Raw genomic sequence first — 23,389 nt, 5'->3', positions numbered from 1 at the left:
ATTTTTCCTCACGTCCAATCTAAACCTCCCCTGGCGCAACTTGAGGCCATTTCCTCTCGTCCTATCGCTAGTTACTTGGGAGAAGAGACCAACACCCACCTCGCTACAACCTCCTTTCAGGGAGTTGTAGAGAGCAATGAGGTAAAGCTACTAAGTAGCTTTAAAGGGCTAGATGACTTGAAAAGAACTTGTTTAATTTAACTTAACGCATGTCATGTTATGACATTTATACATAATGCAAGAAATTATTTGGGGGTTTTATTTACGTTTTTCTGTGCTTTCTAGCTGCGGATTTATTTTTACTTCAAATTTACTCAAATAATAGCTTATTGTTCTCTTTTACAATGATGGATGGAAAATACGCTGGTGGTCAGAGATACTGCAGCATTGTCATAGTATTATCACAGAGGCCAAGTTTCAGCAATGGAGATGCTATATATAGCAACTTTATCATGTGAGCGAGGCATACTGGTACAGCAACAACCAGATAATATCTCTCTGGGAAACAGAGAGCACCAGCTGTTGAGGCTCAAGCCAGCTGTGAGATGACCCTATATTCTGATAGCGATTTAACATTTCAGAATCGTTGTCTAGTCACTTCATCTTTTGTATTTTGTTTTGCCATGCACAAAAAATGGGAACGACTGGACTGTATTTGAAGTGTTTTTGTGAATCTTAACTAGTTGTAGTAAGGTACATTAAATATAAGGGCTCTGTATATGTCTGTTGTTGTTATTTTTATTGTCTTATCCTTAAAAAGTGGCATCTGTAGACTGTACAGTCTAATGTCTGGAGAGGAGACCTTGCTGAGGAATAGCAAGAGTGTTGGGAATCGGGTGTCACATAAGCAAGCTCTTCTTCTGACTCATGTACAATTTATTACTGAAGGAATGTTTTATTTGGAAAAACACATCCTGTAAAGTGATCTTATTTATGAAGATGTTGTTTTAAGCAATATTTATGTTGTTTTCACAGAGCTGTTAAAGAAAAACTAGATTATTCTTTTACAAAGGAGAAAACAGTTGATTTAAAAAGAAAATTCAGATTCATCTCATTTCTTTAACTTACTATTTTTTGTTCTAGGCCTCAAAGAAACTGCTGAAGAAATGGTCAAAAACAGGTTGGAAGGAAAGGATAACCTAACTCCATGGCAAAAATATCTAGAGAAGAAGAAAGAAAAAAGAATTCTTAAAAAAAAGAGAAAGGTAATGTTTGCATTGGCCACTTGGAGGAGAGTTGTTGGTTGTTTGTTTTCTTAAGTTGCTGTTGCTGTTTGTTTTGGATAAACTAAATTAAAAAATTGTATAGCTTCCAGTACTATTTTAAGGTTAGAATGTGCAGCGGTCACTCATGTGGAAAGGCCAAGAATGCCTCATCAGACTTAGAGAGCAAAAGGATATTCAGGATACTACTGATCACACATATGCTTACACAAAATTTCATTTATTTACTTGTGTTGTTTTAAAGAGAGATGAGTCATAATGACAGTTGGTTTTTAGTTTACATTTTTGAATGCATTAGGAAGGGTCTTTTTGCTACTGTATGCATATCGGTTCAAAGTTGTTACGCTAATGATAATTGTAGTTTTGGAAATTTTTGGCCTAAAATAATACAGACTAGTTTCCCGAAGCTCTAACGGCAAAGAATTAATAGCCACAAAGAACTATTCAGACTTCAAACTGCAAGAGCAAATTTGGTAAATAGTTCTGTGTATGAATAACAAAATGGTCCTATAGTAACGTGAAAATTGCTGTTGCTTCATCTTTCCACACGCAGAAAGTAATCGTGAAGTAACTGACTCCTGTGACAGTAATGTGCAGAAACAGGCAGATAAATGAAATGTTTGTGCGTGTGCTAGGGAAAAAAGCATGCAGCATACAGAATCTAGCTTCCCTAAATTCTTAAGTTACTCTGACTATAATTCATGTTGCAGACTAATGTTTTTAAGAGTAACCTCTACAACTTGAGTTACGCTGTGCATTCCAGTTAGCTTTAACTGGTATTTGATGAGTAACTTCTTAAACCTTACAGAAGGTGAGTGCTCTGAATAGAGTAAGTAGCACCGTTAGGTAGTAGAGCAACTTTTGCTAGCATAATATTCTTGTTCAGGCTGATAAATTAAGTCAAGGGACAAGGTGTACAACACAATACTTCCAGTAATAAAATTTGCTCTTTTAAATCCAAACTCAGTCTTTCTGAATTTTGGAGCACAAAACGAAGTTCCTTGCTCAAGTTTTTCCCCAAGCAGAGCTTTTGTGGAATATAAAGTAAGGACATAACAATGCTGTGATCCTGTAATTTGTTGGTATGGTTAGCTAATGCATCACTGTTTGTGGGTACATCTAATAAAGATCCTTGGAATATGTAAATAGCCCTTCTTCAGGTACACAAAAAGCTTTCAATCTGTGAAACAGATTTTAAATTGTTGATTTGTCTTTACTAGCAATTTTTAGTATATTCTAGTTTTATGATGTTCAGCATACAATATTTCAGTTTTCATGTTCATAGTTACTAACAGAAGGAACATCTAATTCCAGTGAAACTTTAGTAGTTGTTTATATGTTGGTTGAAATAATGTTTGCGCTTTATTACAGGCTACTGCTGAGAGAGAACTGAGTGAAGATGAACTTCCATCTGATGTTGATCTCAACGACCCATATTTTGCCGAAGAATTTGAGAAAACAGGTGGGTCAAGAGGGGTGACTTCTGGCATAAATCAGCCCTTTCTTTAAATAATGAACTTTAGAAACAAAGTTGAGCTAGAGTAAATGCAGAGATGGCACGTTCAGAATGAAATAAAGTAGGTGTCATTTGCCTAAAATTGCAGGTGCTGGTCTTGTAAAATGATGCATATTGTGATGTGTGGAATGGTAGGGAACATTGTTCTCTTAGCTTTCACCAGAGACCGTTATTTAGCCAATTTCTGGGGATGGCTGTTAGAACCAAGCTGACCATCTGCTCCCCTAAATATTCCAGAGAAAAGAACTTCATTGCCTTCAAAGCCGGTTTCCTTTTATATAGGAGGAGCCCGATATGTATGGGTCCCTTTGAAGTTCGGGTCAATTACATAAACGTCAAATATTTTTGCATCATAAACAAAGTTGTCTTTCGGAAGAACTGCATTTTCTTTTCTTTTAGTCTGATACACGTTTTTACTAGTGTACTCTGGCTGTCTAGGAACCTAAATAGTGAAATGTAATATTTTAGGAAATAACTTGTCCAGTTCAGATTTTTAGGATACCTTTTTTACAAGCTTTTTAGTCTGATGTTTTAAGTTAGCTTTTGCTGTGGTAACAGCAAATTGATTTTGAGTATGGTTTTGCTGGTTAAAATTTTAAGGTAGGGATGATGAACAAGTGTGAGTTCCTGGCTTTCCGTGATTTTGGGAGCCAAAACCTAAGGCTGGCTTCCACTATTGTATATTAAAAGAAGAAAAAAAGAAAGGAAAACAAGAAAAAGAAGTAAGAAAACAAACGAACTAACAAAAAGAAGATAGCAACAGATTTACAAATATCACCAGTCCGTTGTTTTGGTTGGGGTTTTTTGAGTATAGTAGTGCAGATCCAAGTTCCATTTAAAAAGAGTAAATTAGTTTTAATTTGATACCAGCTAGCATAGGCTTCTGTCCCGATTGTTTGAAGTTTATATTAGGAGAAAATAAATAATTAAAAAACAAAACCTGGACAACTTTGTGTCTTAATGTGCTTATGTATATGTCTTAATAGTCTGAAGTGCAGAACAGTAGGGTGAGTCCTATCCACGTTTTATAGAAAATTCCACAATTTCAGGTGTCATGCAGTGCTGTTCTCTGCCATGCTTTCCAGGTGAGTTGTGTATAGGTCATTTCAGAACTCATTGTAAAGATGCCATTCCTTCCACTGTTTTTTTTTTTATTTTTCTTTAATAGCAAGATCATGTAAGTACTTTCATACTAATGTGTGATGTTTCAATGTTCTATGTGAAATCTCTGAAAAAATGTTTTCTTCTGCATTACGTAAAACGTTCTTTGTGTCACGGAGGGGTTCAGCAGAGAACGGTCGTATCTGCAGATTCTTAAACCTTCTTGTCCATAATATGGAGAATAGACTTCTAGTGTTCGTGGAGTCTTTGGGGATAGTAAAATAGACATAAAGGTTAAGAAAGTGAAGCTTTTGTCTGTGAGATTACTGATCTACTGAGAAGCAGGAGAAAAACAGAATGTGGCTAGCCCTGGAGAAGTTTAAAGGGAGAGTACAGTGGTTGGCTCCAAGCCAGTTGACATTTTAACAATGATTACACAGCACAACTTTGTCTGGCTTTCACCAAGTTTACCCAGAACAGCCTCTGTCTCATAGCTGGGGTTGCTTTTAAGCGCAGCTAGCTTATGCAGTTGGGGAAAATGGGTCACAATCTTCTTTGAACTAGGCTGTAGCTCTGCCAACTTTATATTTAGGGTACAGGCTGAAAGACTGAAATTTTTCGCTTAAACTGACTGTCAGATGATCTTAGATTATGCTGAAAAAGCATATGACAGGATATGTTTGCAGACTCAGGTGGACCAGAGCAGAAACTGTGAGGATACAGTAGTGCTGTTAGGGTTTTGCAGTGGCGTATTTGCTCCTGTGCTGGATTCACTTGTTGACTGTAGTCAGTTTTTGAGAAGCTGAGGCAATTGAAGGGAAGCAAGACTGTTAGGAGCTGTTAGACAAAGGGCCTAATAAATTGGAGTGCTGTGACAGGAAAACTGGAAGTTATGGGAAGTCTACTTAAGCTTATATTCATCAGATTTGTCTTTGTTCCTGAAAACTCTTTGTAAAGCAGGCAGTGATTCTTACACTGTGGATAATTAATCTTGGGAGAGGCGAGGTAGAGCAAATTCTTTGTGCCTCCTATACCCAAAGAGTGTTGGTGCAGGTGTGTGCAAATTAGCACTCCTGAAATTCATGATGGTGCTTGCTTTGCACAGTTTTCATATGCGCATAATCCCTATGTGTTTTTTTTCACTAGTACCATGGGCTAAAATGTAAAATGTTGCGTATATTTGAGCCTTGATGTTGCATTTCGGAAGCTTGATTCTAGTTTGATATTGTCAAGAAAAAAATCACTTGTCGCTTTCGTTCTATATTGTTTCAAAAAGTATTGTAAATCTTTCATTTGGCTTGGCCAATTTCAGTGTTGCTGCATCTCTTTCTGTGGGGTCTCAGAAAAGGTTCACGTAGGACAGAATGACTTTTGTAGCTTAAACTGTTGGGAGATTAATAGCTGAATAGTGCAATTGCTTATTAACATGAGAGCAGTGTCCTGCTTTTGGAGATCACTGAATAGTTTCAGAACGCTTTAGACCGTTAACCACAGTTTCTATTGATCCTTCTTTGAGGAAAAGGGCTACATGTCGTTACACATTATTACAAGTCCTATAGCTGCCAAACCATGTAGATGCTTTCTCATGATCTAATTTATGATATATGTAGAAATTGATGGCTTTTTTTAATGCTGGAAGGTAGCAGTACGACTGTGGGGATATAAGAGGTTAACAACAAAATCTGAGTACAGTTGTAGAACCTGTACTTGGAAGATAAAGGTCTTGGCTGTATTACTGATTCATTTACTGTGTGTCTTTGCAAGGCTTTTGAGACTGACTTTAAAGCTTCTAAGACAGATGAGAGGTCTTGTGAGAGAAGTTTTTGGGCTGGGGTCGGTCTCTGTCTTTGCAGTCTCAAAATTATGATTAGCCTTTTCCTGTTAGCACTGGAAAGTTGTTGATGGGCAAAATGAATGTTGCAAACTAAATTCTTGAGCTGAGAAAGAGCCGAATGGCAGCTTGAAGGGGGGCTTGCAGCAGAGATTAGAAGCTTTTCTCACTGGCTGGTGGCAGCTATCGGTTCTACATAGCATTGAAGACAAGTATCTGCTGCTATAGGGTGGACCAAGTCTGATTAAAAGATGGCAGTGGGGATTAGGTGGTAGGTAAAATCTGAGGGTTTGGTATCAAATGGAGAGGACTCCTATCATAGGTTTTACATTCATATGTGTGCAAAAGGTTGGGGGGGACTTCCAGAATGTATGTGGGGAGAGAGACTACGTCAGGAGAAAGAAAATTATGTATTTGTGAATTCTGAAACCAAATTATTTTCAGCACGATGCAAAGTTTTTAGTGCTCAGAGTGAGTTCAGGTACCAAGCTGTTTTTATCAGCTGCATAGGGTCATAGTAAGAAAGAAATAGTTTGATACTAGTGCCTGGTTCACCCCCATCTGCAGCAACAGAAGTCTCTGAAGGCATGAAGATAAGCTATCTTCACTTCTGTGATTCTACATACAGTGAAAGACAAGGGAAGATGACTTGAGGGCCCTTCTTTGGGGGATGGGTGGAAAGTCTGAGAGATTTACTGATTTAACTTCTAGAATAATTGTCTTCACTTCGTATCTCTGTGCCCTGTTTCCTTTTCCATAGTTTAGCCAGTTCTGGGAAGATACAGAAGACTGCATAGCTGTTGAAGTCTTACAGAAGACGTTTATTTCTCCCTTCTACACGTTAACATAAACTGTGTAGGTTAGGTAACAATAGTTTATGTGTATCTGATTTTCCTGCACGTTTTCTGGAACTACTAAATCAACAATTTAGTTCTTGAGCTGATAACATTGCGCATCTGGATAGTTTCTTTTTTGGTGGTGGTGGTTTCTTTCTTCTAGAAATCCATTTCCAGCTTGGAATCCATTTAGAAATAGTCAAGAGAATAGTCAAGGGAGGAAAAATTGTTCTTCAAGAAATGTGTCCTGTTCCAGAGTATACTTAGTGATACAACTTGACATTTTTCTGGCATGTTTGTATTTCTAGTCTGACTACAAATGTGGCTTAACAAAATGGAGCCAAATACCTTCCTTAAGAGTACCCCCAGTGGATTGTAATAAATTGCCTGGGAATGTAATTCCAAGCTCAAAGGTCAGAGTGTGTGGTTCAGGTCAGGAAACCTTCTGCTTTTCCTGCTCCTCCTTGATCGAGGTCTACAGGCATTCCAAAGAGAATAATTTGATTTCGTAGGATTTATAAATGGGTCTGTTTTCATTAAAATTTATGTTTGACTAATGTCTTATGCTGTTACTTCTCGTTATGTCTGTCTAATCAGCACTGTGTCTCTAAAGTAAATTCTAAGAGAGTAAGAAAGCTTCATCAGAAGAATATTCAATTCAGTCTGAACAGAGTCAATCTTATTTTCACTCCTGTGATTCTGTTCATGCTAGCGCAAAAAACCCTTGCAAAAAAGACCTGGCTAACAGCACAATATGGTCTTTTAGCCTTGCATATAAACTTTAAAAACTGTTTGTTTTTTTTTTTTTTTTTTTTTTTTGACTGATGTGCTCTTATTCAGCTGGCAGACTTGTATTCTGGATACAGAGAAGAGATGCACATTTGCTTTTTATTTTAAAGTATTTACTACATTGTCTACTTCAGTAGAAAGAATGAACAATTTGAGAACTGCAGGACACTGCAATTACATTTATGAGTATATAAACTAATTTCCCTTTAAAATGCCCTGGGAGTGGAGTCATGTCATATGTTTGCCTGCACTGTTGCGATACTTCTCTCTACTGCTCTATGAAAACTACAGTAAAACCATTTTTTCTAACTGTTCTTTTTTGTTGACTTGTTTATGCCATGTGAATATTGCTGCCTCCTTAAATTAAACAAATACTCAGTGGATTTTTATTGCTTTAAGTCTAGCTGGTTTTTCTTAACTTTTCAGCCTTTTTTCACATATGACATTTAAGTGTTGCTTACAAGAAAATGAGATGCACTTAGAGGTTCTATTCATAGGTAAATTATGCTCTCGTGCATAAGCTTGAATGAATGTGTGCATGTCCTGTATTTGCACTTAGGTTTAAAGAAGAAGCCAGAATCGGTTGAAAGTGCCTCCGAAGATGAAGATGAAGTTGAAGTTGAGAAACAGAAGTGCCTCCGAAGATGAAGATGAAGTTGAGAAACAAAAGGTAAAGTGGTTTAAAATGTTAAGAATTACAGATGTTGCATTGCCTAAATTCTGCCAATATTTATGTTACATGTTTGTGAGTGGAACTACTAAAATCCATAGGACAGCAATAGAAGGGAACTGTGTAATTTTAATAACGAGAGCTTTTGGAACAAAAATTACCCACGAATGGTAGATGGTCCATGCTTTGATTTTCTAAGATTACGCCATGATATCTTTCTGGAAGATTATAGTTGACCACAGCCCAACAGGGTTAGGTAACACTGACATGTAAGGGTGCAGAAGCCATACTGGTTGAGCTGATCGTCCCTCTAGCTTTAAAGCTATCCCAGTATGTTTGCGTGTTGGGCGGTGCTGAACGTTTGCTCTTAACATCAGCATTGTGTGAAACATTTGTGTGCTCAAACCTTGTCCTGTATACTTCTAACCTTGAAGATTGAATTGTTTGCTATTGCACGTTTGCTTTTCATGCTTTCTCAGAACAAGTTAACTAAATAAATGTATTAAATGCATAGATGTTAATTTTTATTTTGCTATATAAATATCAATATAAAATTGTATCCGTTCGTGATTTCTAAGTTATGGTGTACAACTTTCAGATTCGATTATTAGTACATTTGAGAGTTGAATGTGGGTATTTGCATTTATTTTATATTATAAAAAGGAAAGGAAATCAACTATCGTATTTAGTATTACACCTCAAAATGTTGAAAGACTGTTGTTATGGATGAAACAATATTGCCCCGACAACCCTATTTCAACTCATTTATATGTACGTAGACTCATACAGACTTTATTAATGGGCTGCTATATTTTTCATAGAAAACTTAATTTCATTGCGTACATGGACTTTCTTATTTTGTAACAGGCTGAAATGGCCCTACTTATGATGGATGATGAGGATGATGCCAGAAAACATTTTAATTATAAAAAGATTGTAGAACAACAGAATTTGAGCAAGAAGAAAAAGAAACTCTTAATGAAAAAGAAAGAATTACTAGAAGATGACTTCCAGGTAATGGTATACTCTTCATTTTGAGGCTCAGCTAGAACCTTTGGTAATATCAATTATTTTCAAGACAAATTTGGTGGTCTCATATCCTTCTCGTCCCTTACTCTATCTGAAGGAGAAAACCTAGATCTACCTTTTTAGGGAGTTACAGGCCGTTTTCAAAAAGCAAGAAATATTCTGATACAAGGTTGAAGGGGCACAGATTCAAACTCTGTGTAAGATAACAAGACGCTATTTATGCAAGGCCTTGTACAACTCATTGCCTAAAATACTCATTGGTATGTTTGTTCTGATTGTTACCCCTGCTTCTTTTTTCCGGGTCAGTTCTCAACAACAAACCTTTCCTTGGTCTGCCGATAGAGGCATATACAGGATTTGTACAAGCATTCACTTGTCTGTTTTACCAATAGTATCTCCTGGCTCTCTACTTCACGCTCGCTGGGATTTTGTGAGTGAAGCGGTTCCGGGAACGGTGAACAATCTCATGAGCTCTGACTCCTTAAGCAGCTCATATTTTACTGTGTTTAAAAGCTTTGCTATCGTGGGTAAAGGTTACCTAAAATAAATACTCCTTTTCTGCCTTCAGGTAAATGTTGCCGATACAAGATTCCAAGCCATGTTTACTTCTCCCCTGTTTAATTTGGATCCTTCAGATCCAAATTTCAAGAAGACAAAAGCAGTAGAAAAGATCTTGGAAGAGAAAGCTCGCCGAAGAGAGGAAAAGGAGCAAGATCTTAAGGAGGCAAGCAAGGGGCAGGAGAACAAGATGGCAAAGAAGGGAGAGGTTGCTAAGAAAGCCATAGATCCTGCCTTATCAATGCTAATAAAATCTGTCAAAAATAAAACCGAAGAGTTTCAGGCAAGGAAAAAGCAGAAATTCAAATAACTGAACTTTGTTTTTACTCAGACTTTACTTCAGTCTCACTTCTTCTAACTGGTGTCATCTATTAAAGTTACTACAGCCTGCTCTGATTCCTATCCATCTAAAATTTCCCAAAAAGTCACTTAATTATGGTGGTGAGTTTTGAAGTAACTAGAGTGATAATCACTCTTTTCTTCTGCCACAAGAAATACTGTTTTGTACTATTATTGAAAAAATTACACCTTGAAAACACTTAAGTAAGGAATTGATGGTTTTGGGGCAGTTTGTTTTGTATCACGCCGTCTCTTAAAGATAACAGAAGTGCTGAAGATGGCTACAAAAAGTAGTCATAATTATGTTTGCATTTATAAATAAGAAAAACACTGCTGCAGAGCTTTATTGCGGAGACTAAGTGGTCTTAATGTTTTTAATTCCACAGAAGTCTGTAAAACTTATCTCTGTTGATAAAGAAGGGATTAATATAACTAAAAATTGAAAAAATTTTGTAAACAGGTTTTTTGTATATCTTAAAAAGATTACATATATGCTTCATTAATTTCTCCTTTAAATACTTGAAGGCTTCATGGATCATAGAACTAATTAATGGAAATATTGCCATTTAGAAGTGTTTCATTAATATATATTGGAAATAAATGGTTTAAATTGGCCCAGAGGAATTTTGGGCACTTAGCTGTGTTTTCTTCTTCTGCGCCTAAATGAACTTATGTCAAAATTAAACTTTTTGCTATTAATATTGCATTCCCGTTAATATAGTTACACTTATACAAAGTCTTCCAGCATTGCAAGTGTTAAAAAGAAAGAAAGACGGAAAGAAAGAAGCCAAAGGCAGATCTAGGTGATACAAATTTAGAAACCCTGTTGCTTGGCCATGTTAGTATTAGTGTCGGTGATGAAGCTATCGATGGTGCAGGGAAAATACTGTAGGTAGAAAATGATCTTTCTTCCCTGGAGTGTGGGGAGTGATTTGTCTTAAGGTTTGGTTTGGGTTGTTTTTTTTTAAGAGTTTGCTGTATCAGCTCTAATGGAAATACAGTATTGTATCAAAAAAGACTGAAAATTTTAGAAACAAGGAGCTGAAAGGTAATTTGTAATTTTAAAGAAGTATTGTTAACTTCTAAGACAGTCTACTAATTTAAACAACTATTAAAACAGAGGTTAGGAACTATAGATAAATGCTAGTTCTGATTATATGAAGTAAATATATCTTAATATGTAAAGGAGATTATGGAGTCAGATTTAGCACGAGAGGCTGTATACCTAATGGCCAAAATGGGACAAAGTAATTAAGGGGCACAATATAGAAATACAGGTGGAGATAGTTTTTTGCAAGAGTGCTTTGCAATGATGTGCCTGAGGAATACTTGCAGACCTCGAACATTTTAAATGTAATTGCTCTTCATAAACATTTGAACATCTTCAGATGCATTTTCAAGTAGCTAACAGATAAAGTTGAGGAGATACTACAGTCTTTTGTACATAACTTTGATCCAGCTTCTGTGGTTTCTTAGCCTTTCAAGCGATATGGCAGGACCCAACAAACCCATGTTTTGTTTGGTCAGTTTGAACTGACCAACTGTGATGGAGAACAAGGAAAACTTGGCCCGCGGAAAGTGGCAGGAAGCTTCTGAGCATGGGTGTACAGTGGTGAACAGCATAATGATATTCAGCAAGATACGAATTTATAAAGAAAGAGAGGAAAGAAAGATGCTTTGGGAAACAGACTTTTCCACCAAGGGAGGTGTCCCTGCATTGAACAGGAGAGCTAATGGTTACTACTTTGACACCTTCTCCCACAGCATTCTCTTAGAGAAGCTGGCGGCTCACGGCTTGGGTGTACTCTTCGTTGGGTAAAAAACTGGCTGGACAGCTGGGCCCAGAGAGTTGTGGTGAATGGAGTTAAATCCGGTTGGCGGCCGGTCACGAGCGGTGTTCCCCAGGGCTCAGTTTTGGGGCCGGTCTTGTTTAATATCTTTATCGATGATCTGGATGAGGGGATTGAGCGCACCCTCAGTCAGTTTGCAGATGACACCAAGTTGGGCGGGAGTGTTGATCTGCTCGAGGGTAGGAAGGCTCTGCAGAGGGACCTGGACAGGCTGGATCGATGGGCCCAGACCAACTGTATGAGATTCAACAAGGCCAAGTGCCGGGTCCTGCACTTCGGCCACAACAACCCCATGCAGCGCTACAGGCTTGGGGAAGAGTGGCTGGAAAGCTGCCCAGCAGAGAAGGACCTGGGGGTGCTGGTTGACAGCCGGCTGAACATGAGCCGGCAGTGTGCCCAGGCGGCCAAGAAGGCCAATGGCATCCTGGCCTGTATCAGGAATAGTGTGGCCAGCAGGAGTAGGGAAGTGATCGTGCCCCTGTACTCGGCACTGGTGAGGCCGCACCTCGAATACTGTGTTCAGTTTTGGGCCCCTCACTACAAGAAGGACATTGAGGTGCTGGAGCGTGTCCAGAGAAGGGCAACGAGGCTGGTGAGGGGTCTGGAGAACAAGTCTTATGAGGAGCGGCTGAGGGAACTGGGGTTGTTTAGCCTGGAGAAAAGGAGGCTGAGGGGAGACCTCATCGCTCTCTACAACTCCCTGAAAGGAGGTTGTAGCGAGGTGGGTGTTGGTCTCTTCTCCCAAGTAACAAGCGATAGGACGAGAGGAAATGGCCTCAAGTTGTGCCAGGGGAGGTTTCGATTGGACGTGAGGAAAAATGTCTTTACTGAAAGAGTGGTTAAACATTGGAACAGGCTGCCCAGGGCAGTGGTGGAGTCCCCATCCCTGGAGGTATTTAAAAGACGAGTAGATGAGGCGCTTAGGGACATGGTTTAGTGGACATGGTGGTGTTGGGTCAACGGGTGGACTCGATGATCTTAGAGGTCTTTTCCAACTTTAATGATTCCATGATTCTATGATACTTAAGAAAATGCCAAGTGTTACGCAAAAGTGGTAAAAGTGTTCACATACACATCTGATACAGACAGTGGATAAGGAGACAAGCTTCTCCCAAAATGAAAGATCATATTAATTTTATAATAAAATCTGCAGCATGGAAAACTAAGCAGTTGTCTTCAATGCAGTTTCTTAAGACTGGCACATAGGATAGGATTTCCAGGCACAAAGTAGTGACACCAAGCTGAAAGGGTAAAATTTTGACATAGCATGTATTTGTACAGATTTTTTCTAAGTGTGATTCATTGTATGGCTTATATATCGTAGGCATATGAAATGCACTAGGGACAGTAGCTTGAATTGAATGAAATTTAGAGATTGGATATACTAACGTTAGTGGTGACAGAAGGGCAAGCGTTTATGTATAAAGTATGTGGAAAATTGAACAGCTGAGAACAAAAGCAAAAGGTCTGAACAGAAGAAGCATGAGTCAAATGAAGGATCCACCTAGCCCAGTGCCTGGTCTCTGACAGTGGCTGGTAACAGGAGATACTAACCAACATTACACCTTGTCAATGGGGAAGTGGGTAAGTTCATAATTGTTCTAACTGTTTCTTTCAGAAATACAGCCTGAGTAGGACTAATTGTTGTAGGTACTTGCTTTGTAAGAGCAGCCTTTTATAGCTGTAGGAAAAATGGAGAGTTTCATTCTGTGTTGGTGCGCTTACAAATTCTGTTTTAATACGGGGTCCACAGACAGTCTCCCATAACTTTAATAATTTGTATGGAAAAGCAGATTTGGTGAGGGATGAAGGCAACAAACTGCACTGTCTCTTGAATCCTCTAACCCTGCCCATTTCTACCAAATACTTCTGTTTTGACACGTTTGATGCGCGTGCTCTTACAAAGGAGCGTTCCTTGTTCGTGCGCTAGCAGTAGGCATAGCCTGCTTGTTTGACTTCCTGGCAATAGTTGAGTAGAGTCACTTAAATTATCAGTGCTTTTCTGTTCGGCTCGGTGCTTTTATAACTTTACTGGAAAACAACGCGTGGCATCGGTGAATCTCCGCTCCTCCAGAACGCCCAGATACACTGAATGACTCACTGGTACAAAACTCTCCAACAGAACTTCTGTACTTCTGCAATGCATCTGTCCTTTACAGTAGTAACTTTGCTGGAGGGCTAATTTGGGGGGGGGGGGGAAGAGGTTATAAAATTAAAAATTCACAACTAGGGATGACTTCTTATTGAAATTAGATGGTATAAGTTACGTTGTGCCTCTTCTTCACGTGTACGTGTGCTGGCTACCTTCTTTGGTGGAAGCATCTGAAGATAGTCTGACATGTCCGCTTCGGAAGCCTAGTCTGTACTTGGAAGTCATAGCAGTAGTCTGACATGTCCGCTTCGGAAGCCTAGCCTGGAAGTCATAGCAAGACAAAATGCATAAAAATCTGAGGCAGACTTCGACAGTGGTTTTAACTACTGGTTAAAAAAAACATTCTGCTGTGTGGTAATGTGTACTTGAGATCATATAAATGCTTAATGTATGATAATTTTATCTAATCGGATGTTGAGGGTTTTTTTTTCTGTTGTTCTCAAGTTGCTGAGTCCCGAGGGGGCATCTTGGTTGGGAAGAACTGCAGGATCTGTTCCAGCATGCATCTTAGATGGAAGTTTTTGGTCTGTTTATAAAATTTTTAGGTCTAAATCCACTTTTTTTTTTTTTACACCTTCTTTTTAAAAATCAAGTTAGTAACTACTAAGTGCTAATGGCTCAAAGCCCATCATCTCAGCGCCACAGTTCCAGAATAATGCTAAAAAAAATCTGAATTGATTTCTTTCTGTGTTTTCAGCAGAAGCACATCTCAGAAGTCTGGTAAGAAGCGGTCGTGTCTCCTCTAGAATTCCTTGCAGTTCATTACCCTTGGTGTAAACAAAACAAAGGATGTTTTTGACCATCTCATCCTTTTAAACATGAAAATAGGATCTAGAAGTTCTAACCTCTGAACTTTAAAATGTGATTTTATTTTTCCCTTTCACTAAATGTCACGTAACCAGCAAAAGTGACGGCAATTAAGTAAAATAACACATTAAAAAACAGGACTGTTAAAAGTGAGACAGAACTCATTTTTCTAGCAACTTATGGAGGTCTGGTATAAAGTAGTTTGTCTCCAAGTTGGCAGCCATCAGAGCTCATGCTAGAGTGTAAGCCAGACATTTAAAGATCTAATATTACAAGTGGAAATCACAAGAGGGTTTGATTTATTTAAAAACCGAGAAAGATCAGACAACCAGAGATGAAAAGCCACGTATGTTTTCTATTATTCCTTCCTTCTAAAAATTAAATGTATTATTTCCAATTAATAGCAAGTTGGTTTTTTGTTCTTTTCGTATTTCAGTAGCGTCCAAAGGTAACAGTAAGTCGTGCTGTCACATATTTTTTTTAGCAAACAACCAACCAAAATACTGTGGGGTTTTTTTAAACAAAGTCTTAGAAACTTATATATATTTAAAACTACTAGAGTAATCAAGTTGTTTTGCACTTGTCTTAAATCATGAGTTAAATACCTCAACCTCAGTTTTGTAGCTATGATAAGAACAACAAAAGTAGTAGTTCTGATGGCACAGTAATTTTCATTATTCTTTATTTCATAGAATACTTTAAAGAACTGCAACCTTTTGAATGTAAAAATGTACCTTTTCATGCACAGGACTATGTTACTGTATTCCTGTAAAAAAGCAAGACAAGGTGGCAGAAAGGTCTATTGTCTTGTGTATTTCTCTGCGCTTGACATACGGTGTTACAAATGGGAATATTGTTGTCCGGCCTCTGGATCCAATCGAGATCAATGTCACTTAAGGTCATTATTACTTTATATCCTCCTCATCACTAGCATATGAGTAATCCCTGCTCAGTACTGTTCCAGCTCTGCATTTCAGCCATGCGAGACTGCGCAAGTTTTAAACAACGTTGCTTCTAGCCTCCAGTGAGTGCCCTGGCAAACCTCGCTCCTGTCCCGTTCTCAGGGACACCCGATCCAAAGGCTGGTTGCCACGTTTTCATGGGCAAATGCTCTCGGACTGCGTCCCACACGCTCCTTGGCACTGCACAAATCCCTTGGCTTTGCACTGAAATCCTGCCCGATGCACTTAGACCTTTTTATATTTCTGGGACAAGGAAGGGGGGAAAGGACAATGGAGGCAGGTAACGGTTTGTATTGACTTCCGACACCATGAGTCAAAGACTGACATTGTAAGTCTGAACTACAACAGAAAAACTGCCCGCTGCAGTCAGCAACGTGTGTGGCTGAACCGCTGCTCAACTGGGTTGGCAGTTTGTCCGTGGAAAATATAAGTCTTAACAGAAGTGGTTACCAAAAGGGCTAAGAATAGCAAAGTAACTGTTTTAGGACGCTTGTGATTTTTACAGGTGATGAAGAGTTAAAATCATTTCTGTGGAGTGCAAACCCCCTAAGCATAAGCTTCTTCCCTTCCTCATTCTCCCATCTGCTTTTCCCCTTAGGTTAATGCCCGGGCAATCAAAAGGGGGAGCGGGTGCGTGAGCTGCCCCAAGAACGGATGCCTTGGGCTTGAGCAGGACTTCGGGGCAGGGCAGCATGAGCTGTCGGTCCTTTTCCTGAGAGAGTTCTGCAAAAGTAACGACTGAGCAGCGCCAGCAGGGAGGGAGCCTGAGAAGATGCGCGGTGATGAACGACGCCTCTGGTGTTGACCGAGAGTTGTTCTGAAGGGAGTCCCGACAGCCAGAGGTGGGAAAGAAGGTCAATAATTCCCAAACCAACCACAAGTTACGCATTTTTTTTTTCTGCATGTTTCTCATTTGGTGAACTGTAGAGCTCTGTATGAGGAAACTAAATATGAATGCCTAGGAACCAAAACCATGTCAGACAGAACATCGAGCATGGTACATGTGAAATCAGCTCTGGCATTTGTTTCGGTTACATAAACGGGTGCTTTTCTTTGAGCTGTGGTCTGACAGGAAAATGCCATGAAGGGAAGCAGTCTTCATTATTCTGTATTTTGGTGTCCAAGTGCTCGACTTTGCAAAATGACTGTTTTGTTAGCAGGTTTTTATTTTTTCTAATGAAATAAAACCCCAAGCCCTTATGCCTCATGGAACCCCGTCTGCCTCACGTATGGATCATCACCTTCTCAATCCAGAAGGCCAGACTGACCACTTCAATGCACGTCCCGACTGTTAGCAGTGCGCGGTAGCGTGCTGCGTATGGCCCTCTCTGGAGTTTACCGAGGCAAAGGGATGCTGCACGAGGTGATGGCTACAGAGCTACTTGCGACACTCTCGTATTAATATCAAAACAGGTGTAGCAGACCGGTGACACCTCAAAGGGATATAAACGTATCACTAAATTTAAAGTTAGCTGGCTTTCTTAAGGGGCCCCAAATTTACATTTGACGGCAAAGCAAGTTGCCTTCTTAAGCAAAGATGCATTCGTCACAGAATGGCTGCCTTACTTTGCTGTAAGTCAAATTTTTGAAAGGTAAAAGGTGCAATATACAGAAGAGGGGTAACAGTAATGAACTTAAATGCACATATTAAAAGAGCTGTAGATTAAAAGTGCAAATTCTGTCCTGAAATAAATTTGCATCAATTTTTGTACCGATCTCAATCTCTCCAAAACATGAATTTGCTGATAGAGCTCGTGAGCTAGTTGGAGGGATGAGAATGGATTTTTTTTTTCTCCTCATTTTACATCCTGAAGATCAGAACTTCCCCAATAAGAGAATGGTTCTGCCAATTATTCTTATAGCTTCACAGTGAATTTAAGTATCCTGAACTCTCTTTGTTGCACTTGGATCAGTATCACAGAATTTGAAGAGGAGGATGTTGCGAAGACTGCCCTACTGAAACTGTATCACACCTTGAGTGCAATTAAATCAACTTTGGTTTGGACTAAATCATTACCTATGGAGAGCTGCAGAAAGCAACCATGCAGGTTAAACCCCATAAAAACAGTGAGATGATAAAACCTGTGGAGAAAATCTAGTCCAGGATTTACTTAGTCACCAACTCGGCCCGCTTTGCCAAAATACGCACTTTTAAATTGTCATATTTAAATCTGCACCATGCTTTGTGTGGGCGTGAAGAGAAATGATCTCTGACTCTGAAAACCACTGTTCTGTGAGTCCTGGCTTCCTGATTTCCCACAGCGGTTGATGGGGAGATGACTATCCTGCTACAATGGCCAGTACGTACCCAGTGCGCATATAACTCACTTTCCATCTTTAAGGAATAAAGACAAAACCTTGCAGGGATTTACTACTAGTGGTTATTTTGGCAACGGCTGATGAATGCGCATTCGAAGTTTCACTTCTCAAAAGTCCTGTGTCTTATGATTTGGCCCCTATCGAGTTACAACTGCGAAAGCTGGCTGAGAGAAGATCGCCATCACATCGAGTTAAGAGCTTTTTGAGATGTGATGGAACGAGCATTGGAAATAACCGTGTGTGGGTGTTGAGCAGCCGGGAGTACGTGGAATGCTGTTTAGACAGGCCCGGGATGCTAGAGTATTTTCCTCATGTAAAGTGGCTCATTATCTGGAAAAAACATTACTTTACTGGCTGGAAGTCAAAGAAGGGGCCTCTTCACATGCAGAGGAAACAACAAGCATGCCTGGAGAAGACTGCAGGCTTATTTATGCTACCTGCAAAGATCAGCCAGTCTTTCAGGGGGATTAATAATGTGTATCTGAGTGGATTGATTCCAGCCTTTACAATGGCCTTCAGATGCTGTTCTCCTTTTGCATGCAATAATTCAGATAACAATTCCTGTTTGTATTTGTTGGTGCATTCAGCTTCTTTTTCTGTTGACTGCAGAAATGAGTTGCGAAGTTCCTCAACTAAACTGGAACGGTCGATACAGGGCTGTATTTCTATGTGCTTGCCTTCCCCGCCCTCCCCCCCCCCATATGGCCACTTGACAGACAAATTCTTTGTTAAAGTGTTAAAGTTGTCTTGACTTGATTAAGGTTGTCCTCTCATCTGGGTCAAAAGGGATAGGAAAGGGATGTGAGTCTTCTCCTCCTCTACTGCCTTTTCTCAGCATCTCTGTCCTTTAACAGGTGTCCAAAAGCACTGAAACCTCCCAATCCAAAGGTTCAACTATTTGTTGCCTGGAATACCTTCTTTTGTAAAGCAGAGATAAAGTGGTTTTGTGAGGTCAGGACCTCTTTATTCAAAACAGCTCTCCTGTTGCCCCACAAAAAAGCTAAAGAATTATTAGAAAGGAGATCTAAACTGTGATGAAAAGCCTGCCTTTCTTGTAACCTACTATTAAATATTCTCCTTCATTGCACCTGAAGGCTACAGCTTAGCATCTCCCAACTCCAAATTCTAGTTGCCTTGAAGTGAAGTAGCTGAATTACTTCGCTATAGGTTTGAAGAAACCTATAAAAACCTAATAAAAATCAGCAGTCCTGGAGGGTTGTTACTAGCAGAGGTATCAAATGGTCTCTCCCTTTTCTTTGTACTTTGTCCACATCATTGTAACGAACTAGTATGATGTCTGAATGTATGTTGTCAGATACGTGGGCCTGATTTGACAGAACCTCATTGATGCATACTGTGTTGCCTAGACTTACTCAAAGAATCATAGAATCATAGAATCATTGAGGTTGGAAAAGACCTCTAAGATCATCAAGTCCAACCGTCAACCCAACACCACCACCCACTAAACCATGTCCCTAAGCGTCTCATCTACTCGTCTTTTAAATACCTCCAGGGATGGGGACTCCACCACTGCCCTGGGCAGCCTGTTCCAATGTTTAACCACTCTTTCAGTAAAGACATTTTTCCTTACATCCAATCTAAACCTCCCCTGGCGCAACTTGAAGCCATTTCCTCTCGTCCTATCGCTTGTTACTTGGGAGAAGAGACCGACACCCACCTCGCTACAACCTCCTTTCAGGTAGTTGTAGAGAGCGATGAGGTCTCCCCTCAGCCTCCTTTTCTCCAGGCTAAACAACGCCAGTTCCCTCAGCTGATCCTCATAAGACTTGTTCTCCAGACCCCTCACCAGCCTCGTTGCCCTTCTCTGGACACGCTCCAGCACCTCAACGTCCTTCTTGTAGTGAGGGGCCCAAAACTGAACCCAGTATTTGAGGTGCGGCCTCACCAGTGCCGAGTACAGGGGCACGATCACTTCCCTCCTCCTGCTGGCCACACTATTTCTGATACAAGAAGCTCCAAAGTTTATCTCTGCAAGGAATTTCCTCAGTGGAGGAACTGTAGGACATGTACAGAGCATCCACCCTAGCCCAGTTTGACAAGACTTTATACTCCCGAGTCTGAAACGGGAGTTGTTGAGGCAGCAGGGAGAGGTTGGCCTTCATCTTGTTTCCCTGAGCTGAGGCAAATGATTTTGCTTGGCATGGTGTTAGGCAACTCGCTGAGTTTAACAGCAAATGCATACCCCTTGCACATAGCTCCTAACTGAGTGTCGCTCACGCCTCCGGAGCAGAATGCTTCTCAAAATCCTGGTCAAAGGAGAAGTTTCCAGCTGTGTTGTGTGAAAGTGCTTCTTGTAGGGATGCGCTTGTACCAGCGTGAATGTCCGTGGGTCTGCCTGGCTGCAAAGGCATTTAAATTCTTCTTACTGAGCACATGGGATCACCCCACTCAACGTTTGGTCAAAAAAAACCCCAGAAGTATCCACTCTCTGAGCTTTTCTTTCAGGAAATGGAGGGTGTCAGTATTAAAACAATACTTTAAGTTCCAAGAAGTAATTAAGTGGTGGCATACGTGCCTGCATTCTTACCTCAGATTTTATTTAATTAATGGTTTCATTATAGTACAGCAAGTGAGATGAAGCCTCACTGAAGCCTCTGGGCTTGAACAGCCACTTTCATTCAGAATAAATTAAAGCAGCAGGTAAGCTCTTGATCAAATTAGGAAGTAAAACTAGTAGGGTCTGCTTCAAAACACAAAGTGCAAGAAGAAACAGAACAAAACCAAAACCAGGCATTAAAACACAGCTGGAAACTTTGTAAAAGGAATAAAGGAAGCCTTTCACTTCAAACCTGTACGCTGAGGAATGATTTAGAGAATGAGATCACCTTTTTATTGGAGTAGCACCACAAATCTAGAGAAGAGCGAGGACCAGAAAATAAGAAAAACCAAGAAATATTTGGCTAGTTTGGAAACTGTCACCGGCGGCAAGGAACAAGTTAAGTAGAAGCATCAAAATACAAGTGAAAACAGACATTTGGATTTGAAACCGAGTTCTCTTGGAGAATGGGGTAGGACCAAACATTGACGATGTTTTTAGCTTCCCCCCTAAAGAAAGAAGGGCTCCGTGATCACGCTGTCCATCCATCAGTCTGTCAGCCTACCTTCGTAATTTGAACCTGCTGGCCAACTTCAAGGAGATTTGACAGAAGGGTCAAGTCAAAATATGTGTAGCTCAGTCAGCCACATGTTGTGCTGCCTCTTTCTTAGCCGACAGACAGGAGAGGTGGACAGAGAAAGGGAAAACGGGGGGCAGGGGGCAGAAGGTACACAGGACCTTATACAGGACATAGAGGTGAATGCACAAGGTCAAATCAAAGCTTCTTTGGTAGTGGCCAACGCAAGTGCATTGCAACACTTCCACACAACACCCTCCCTTTCCCCAAACACCAGATCGTCCTAGCGCAAATATAACTATTGCCATCTGAAAGGCAAAAAAAGTATTTTGTGCAATCTCCTTGGTTCACCTCAGCATCACTGTCAAGAATAACGAGGACTTTTAAAAAGAAAAAAAAATTGGCAAGAGCAACTCGCAACTGGGATTTGGACCTCACGTTAAAATCTGTGAAAGGAGGCCAAAGATTTTTGAAGGGTTTGTGGACTTCGCATTATTTTGTTGTAGTCTTATCCAACAGAAGAGGAAGCACCTGGTAACATGGAAGACGAAAGCTGATCTCCATAAGCCACATAGTTTTGTGTGCCAAAAACGTGTGTTGAAAAAGGAGACTCGCATTTGTTCTTCACGTTTTTTTGCACCGTTAAAAAAATTTAAGGCTGGTCTTTGGGAAAAAAAAAGTTGATAATACAAAAATTAATGGAAGCACATTGTTATTTATTGGGAAAAAAGCCATAAAAGAGGTTTCTGTGATTATAAGGCAGGCCAGAAAGGAGCCTCCTGAATGCCTGGGGAAGATCCTACATAGGAAGATAAGGACACAGTGGAGATGGAATAAATTCTGGGGGTAAAAAGGTTAGTTTCCAGATTTTTTATTTGGTTCTCGACAGTTCAGTGCTCAAGTTTCTGTTAAAGTTTAATATACAATATAATTTGTGTACAACACGGTGGCCACAGGCTAAAATGTATTCACTACAACAAATGCAAGTTGAGACCAAATTATGTTTGTCTTACGCTTCTTACCATCATTACCATGTAAGTAATCCATTACTAGTTATTATTTGCTTTGAAATGTGTTTCGGCTAGTGAATGAAATTGGTGTCGGAGGAAGTTCTGTAGAAACTTGATTTGCAAAAATCCCCTTTCAAGAAGCAGTTTGGCTGAAGCAGGTGATTTCCTGACAGCTTGTTTGCAGAGAACGAATGATACTGTCCACTGTGGCAGGAACCACTGCGACAGCTACACGCTGTGCTCGCTTGTAGGAAAAGAAAAATGGGGAGGAGTTGAAATCTGTTTCATCTAGAGGGCTCAGGAGAATCTTTTATATAAAATATATCCTATCACTTCTCACGTTAGAGCATGAGCAAGAGATCAGGGAAACCTCTTTAGTGAATTCTGCAAAAAGAAAACTGTCTTGATCTTTTAAAAATTTTACAGTTTCAACTTGAAAAAGCTGACCTTTGCAAATGTACATTTGAGGCGTCAGCTAAGATAAATGTACTCTACAATGTAAGTAACTCCATGAGGGCATCTGGTCTTGTTTCACAGTCCTACAAAGAAGAGGAGCAGGGGCTGTAAGAGTTGAAGGCACGTTAGGAACAGTAGACAACGTGAACTGGCATACATGAAGTGGTGCACACGTATGCAGCTGGTTCCCAGAACTGACGGTAATGATCATCGGAGAAGGTATGAAGGAAATGGGATTTAGATGTGGCTGCCCCCGTTCCTGGGAAGGCAGCTTTAGAAAGCGACACCAGCAGAGTTTACAAGTCTCCTTCAGAACAAAGAAGGCAGAAATTTACAGGAAATATTTAATATTCCTGTAACAGTACACAGAACTCAAATGCCCATTGAAGGAAGGAGATGCAAAATAGCCAGTCGGTGTCAAGATTTCCTGACAGGACTATTGTGAAAAATACCTATTTGTAATCAGTGACGTCTGTCTTGCTCAGGGCAGCCACCGTACGTCATGCACCTGCTGGGAGCGAGCTAACAAAACCTATACAAATCCTTAATGCAAAACCCATCAGACGCTGGTCTGCTTTTTCATTAGGTTTTGCTCGGTGGAAACAGTCGTTTGTGAGGAAGCTCCCCAGAGCGAGGGAGAGGAGAGCGGCCCGAAGGCCCAGCAGCCCGGGAGAGGGCCGGGGGCCGGCGGGGCAGAGCTGCTTCCCAGGCAGGTGCGCGCGCCGCGCCCGCCTCCCCCCCTCATCGCTCCCCACAGCCCCGGGCCCGGCTCCCCCTCGCCCGGGCGGCGCCTTCCCCGGCGCCTTC

At 40.4% G+C, this 23,389-nt stretch overlaps 1 protein-coding gene across 1 annotated transcript in view; it reads left to right on the top strand.

Moving 5' to 3' along the window:
* ESF1 (ESF1 nucleolar pre-rRNA processing protein homolog) overlaps positions 1-10,522 on the top strand; it is a 32,722-nt gene extending 22,200 nt beyond the window's left edge. The window contains exons 9-13 of the mRNA XM_019472922.1: positions 1,084-1,205; positions 2,595-2,685; positions 7,856-7,929; positions 8,834-8,980; positions 9,564-10,522. Of these exons, the coding sequence (XP_019328467.1) occupies positions 1,084-1,205; positions 2,595-2,685; positions 7,856-7,929; positions 8,834-8,980; positions 9,564-9,863 (734 nt within the window). The 3' untranslated portion in view covers positions 9,864-10,522. The remainder of the gene's footprint in view (positions 1-1,083; positions 1,206-2,594; positions 2,686-7,855; positions 7,930-8,833; positions 8,981-9,563) is intronic.
* The last annotated feature ends 12,867 nt before the right edge of the window (positions 10,523-23,389 follow it).

This window comes from Aptenodytes forsteri, unplaced genomic scaffold, assembly GCF_000699145.1.
Source record: "Aptenodytes forsteri isolate BGI_AS27 unplaced genomic scaffold, ASM69914v1 Scaffold5, whole genome shotgun sequence".
Classification (NCBI taxonomy): domain Eukaryota; kingdom Metazoa; phylum Chordata; class Aves; order Sphenisciformes; family Spheniscidae; genus Aptenodytes; species Aptenodytes forsteri.
This window is presented reverse-complemented; position numbering and strand designations above follow the sequence as displayed.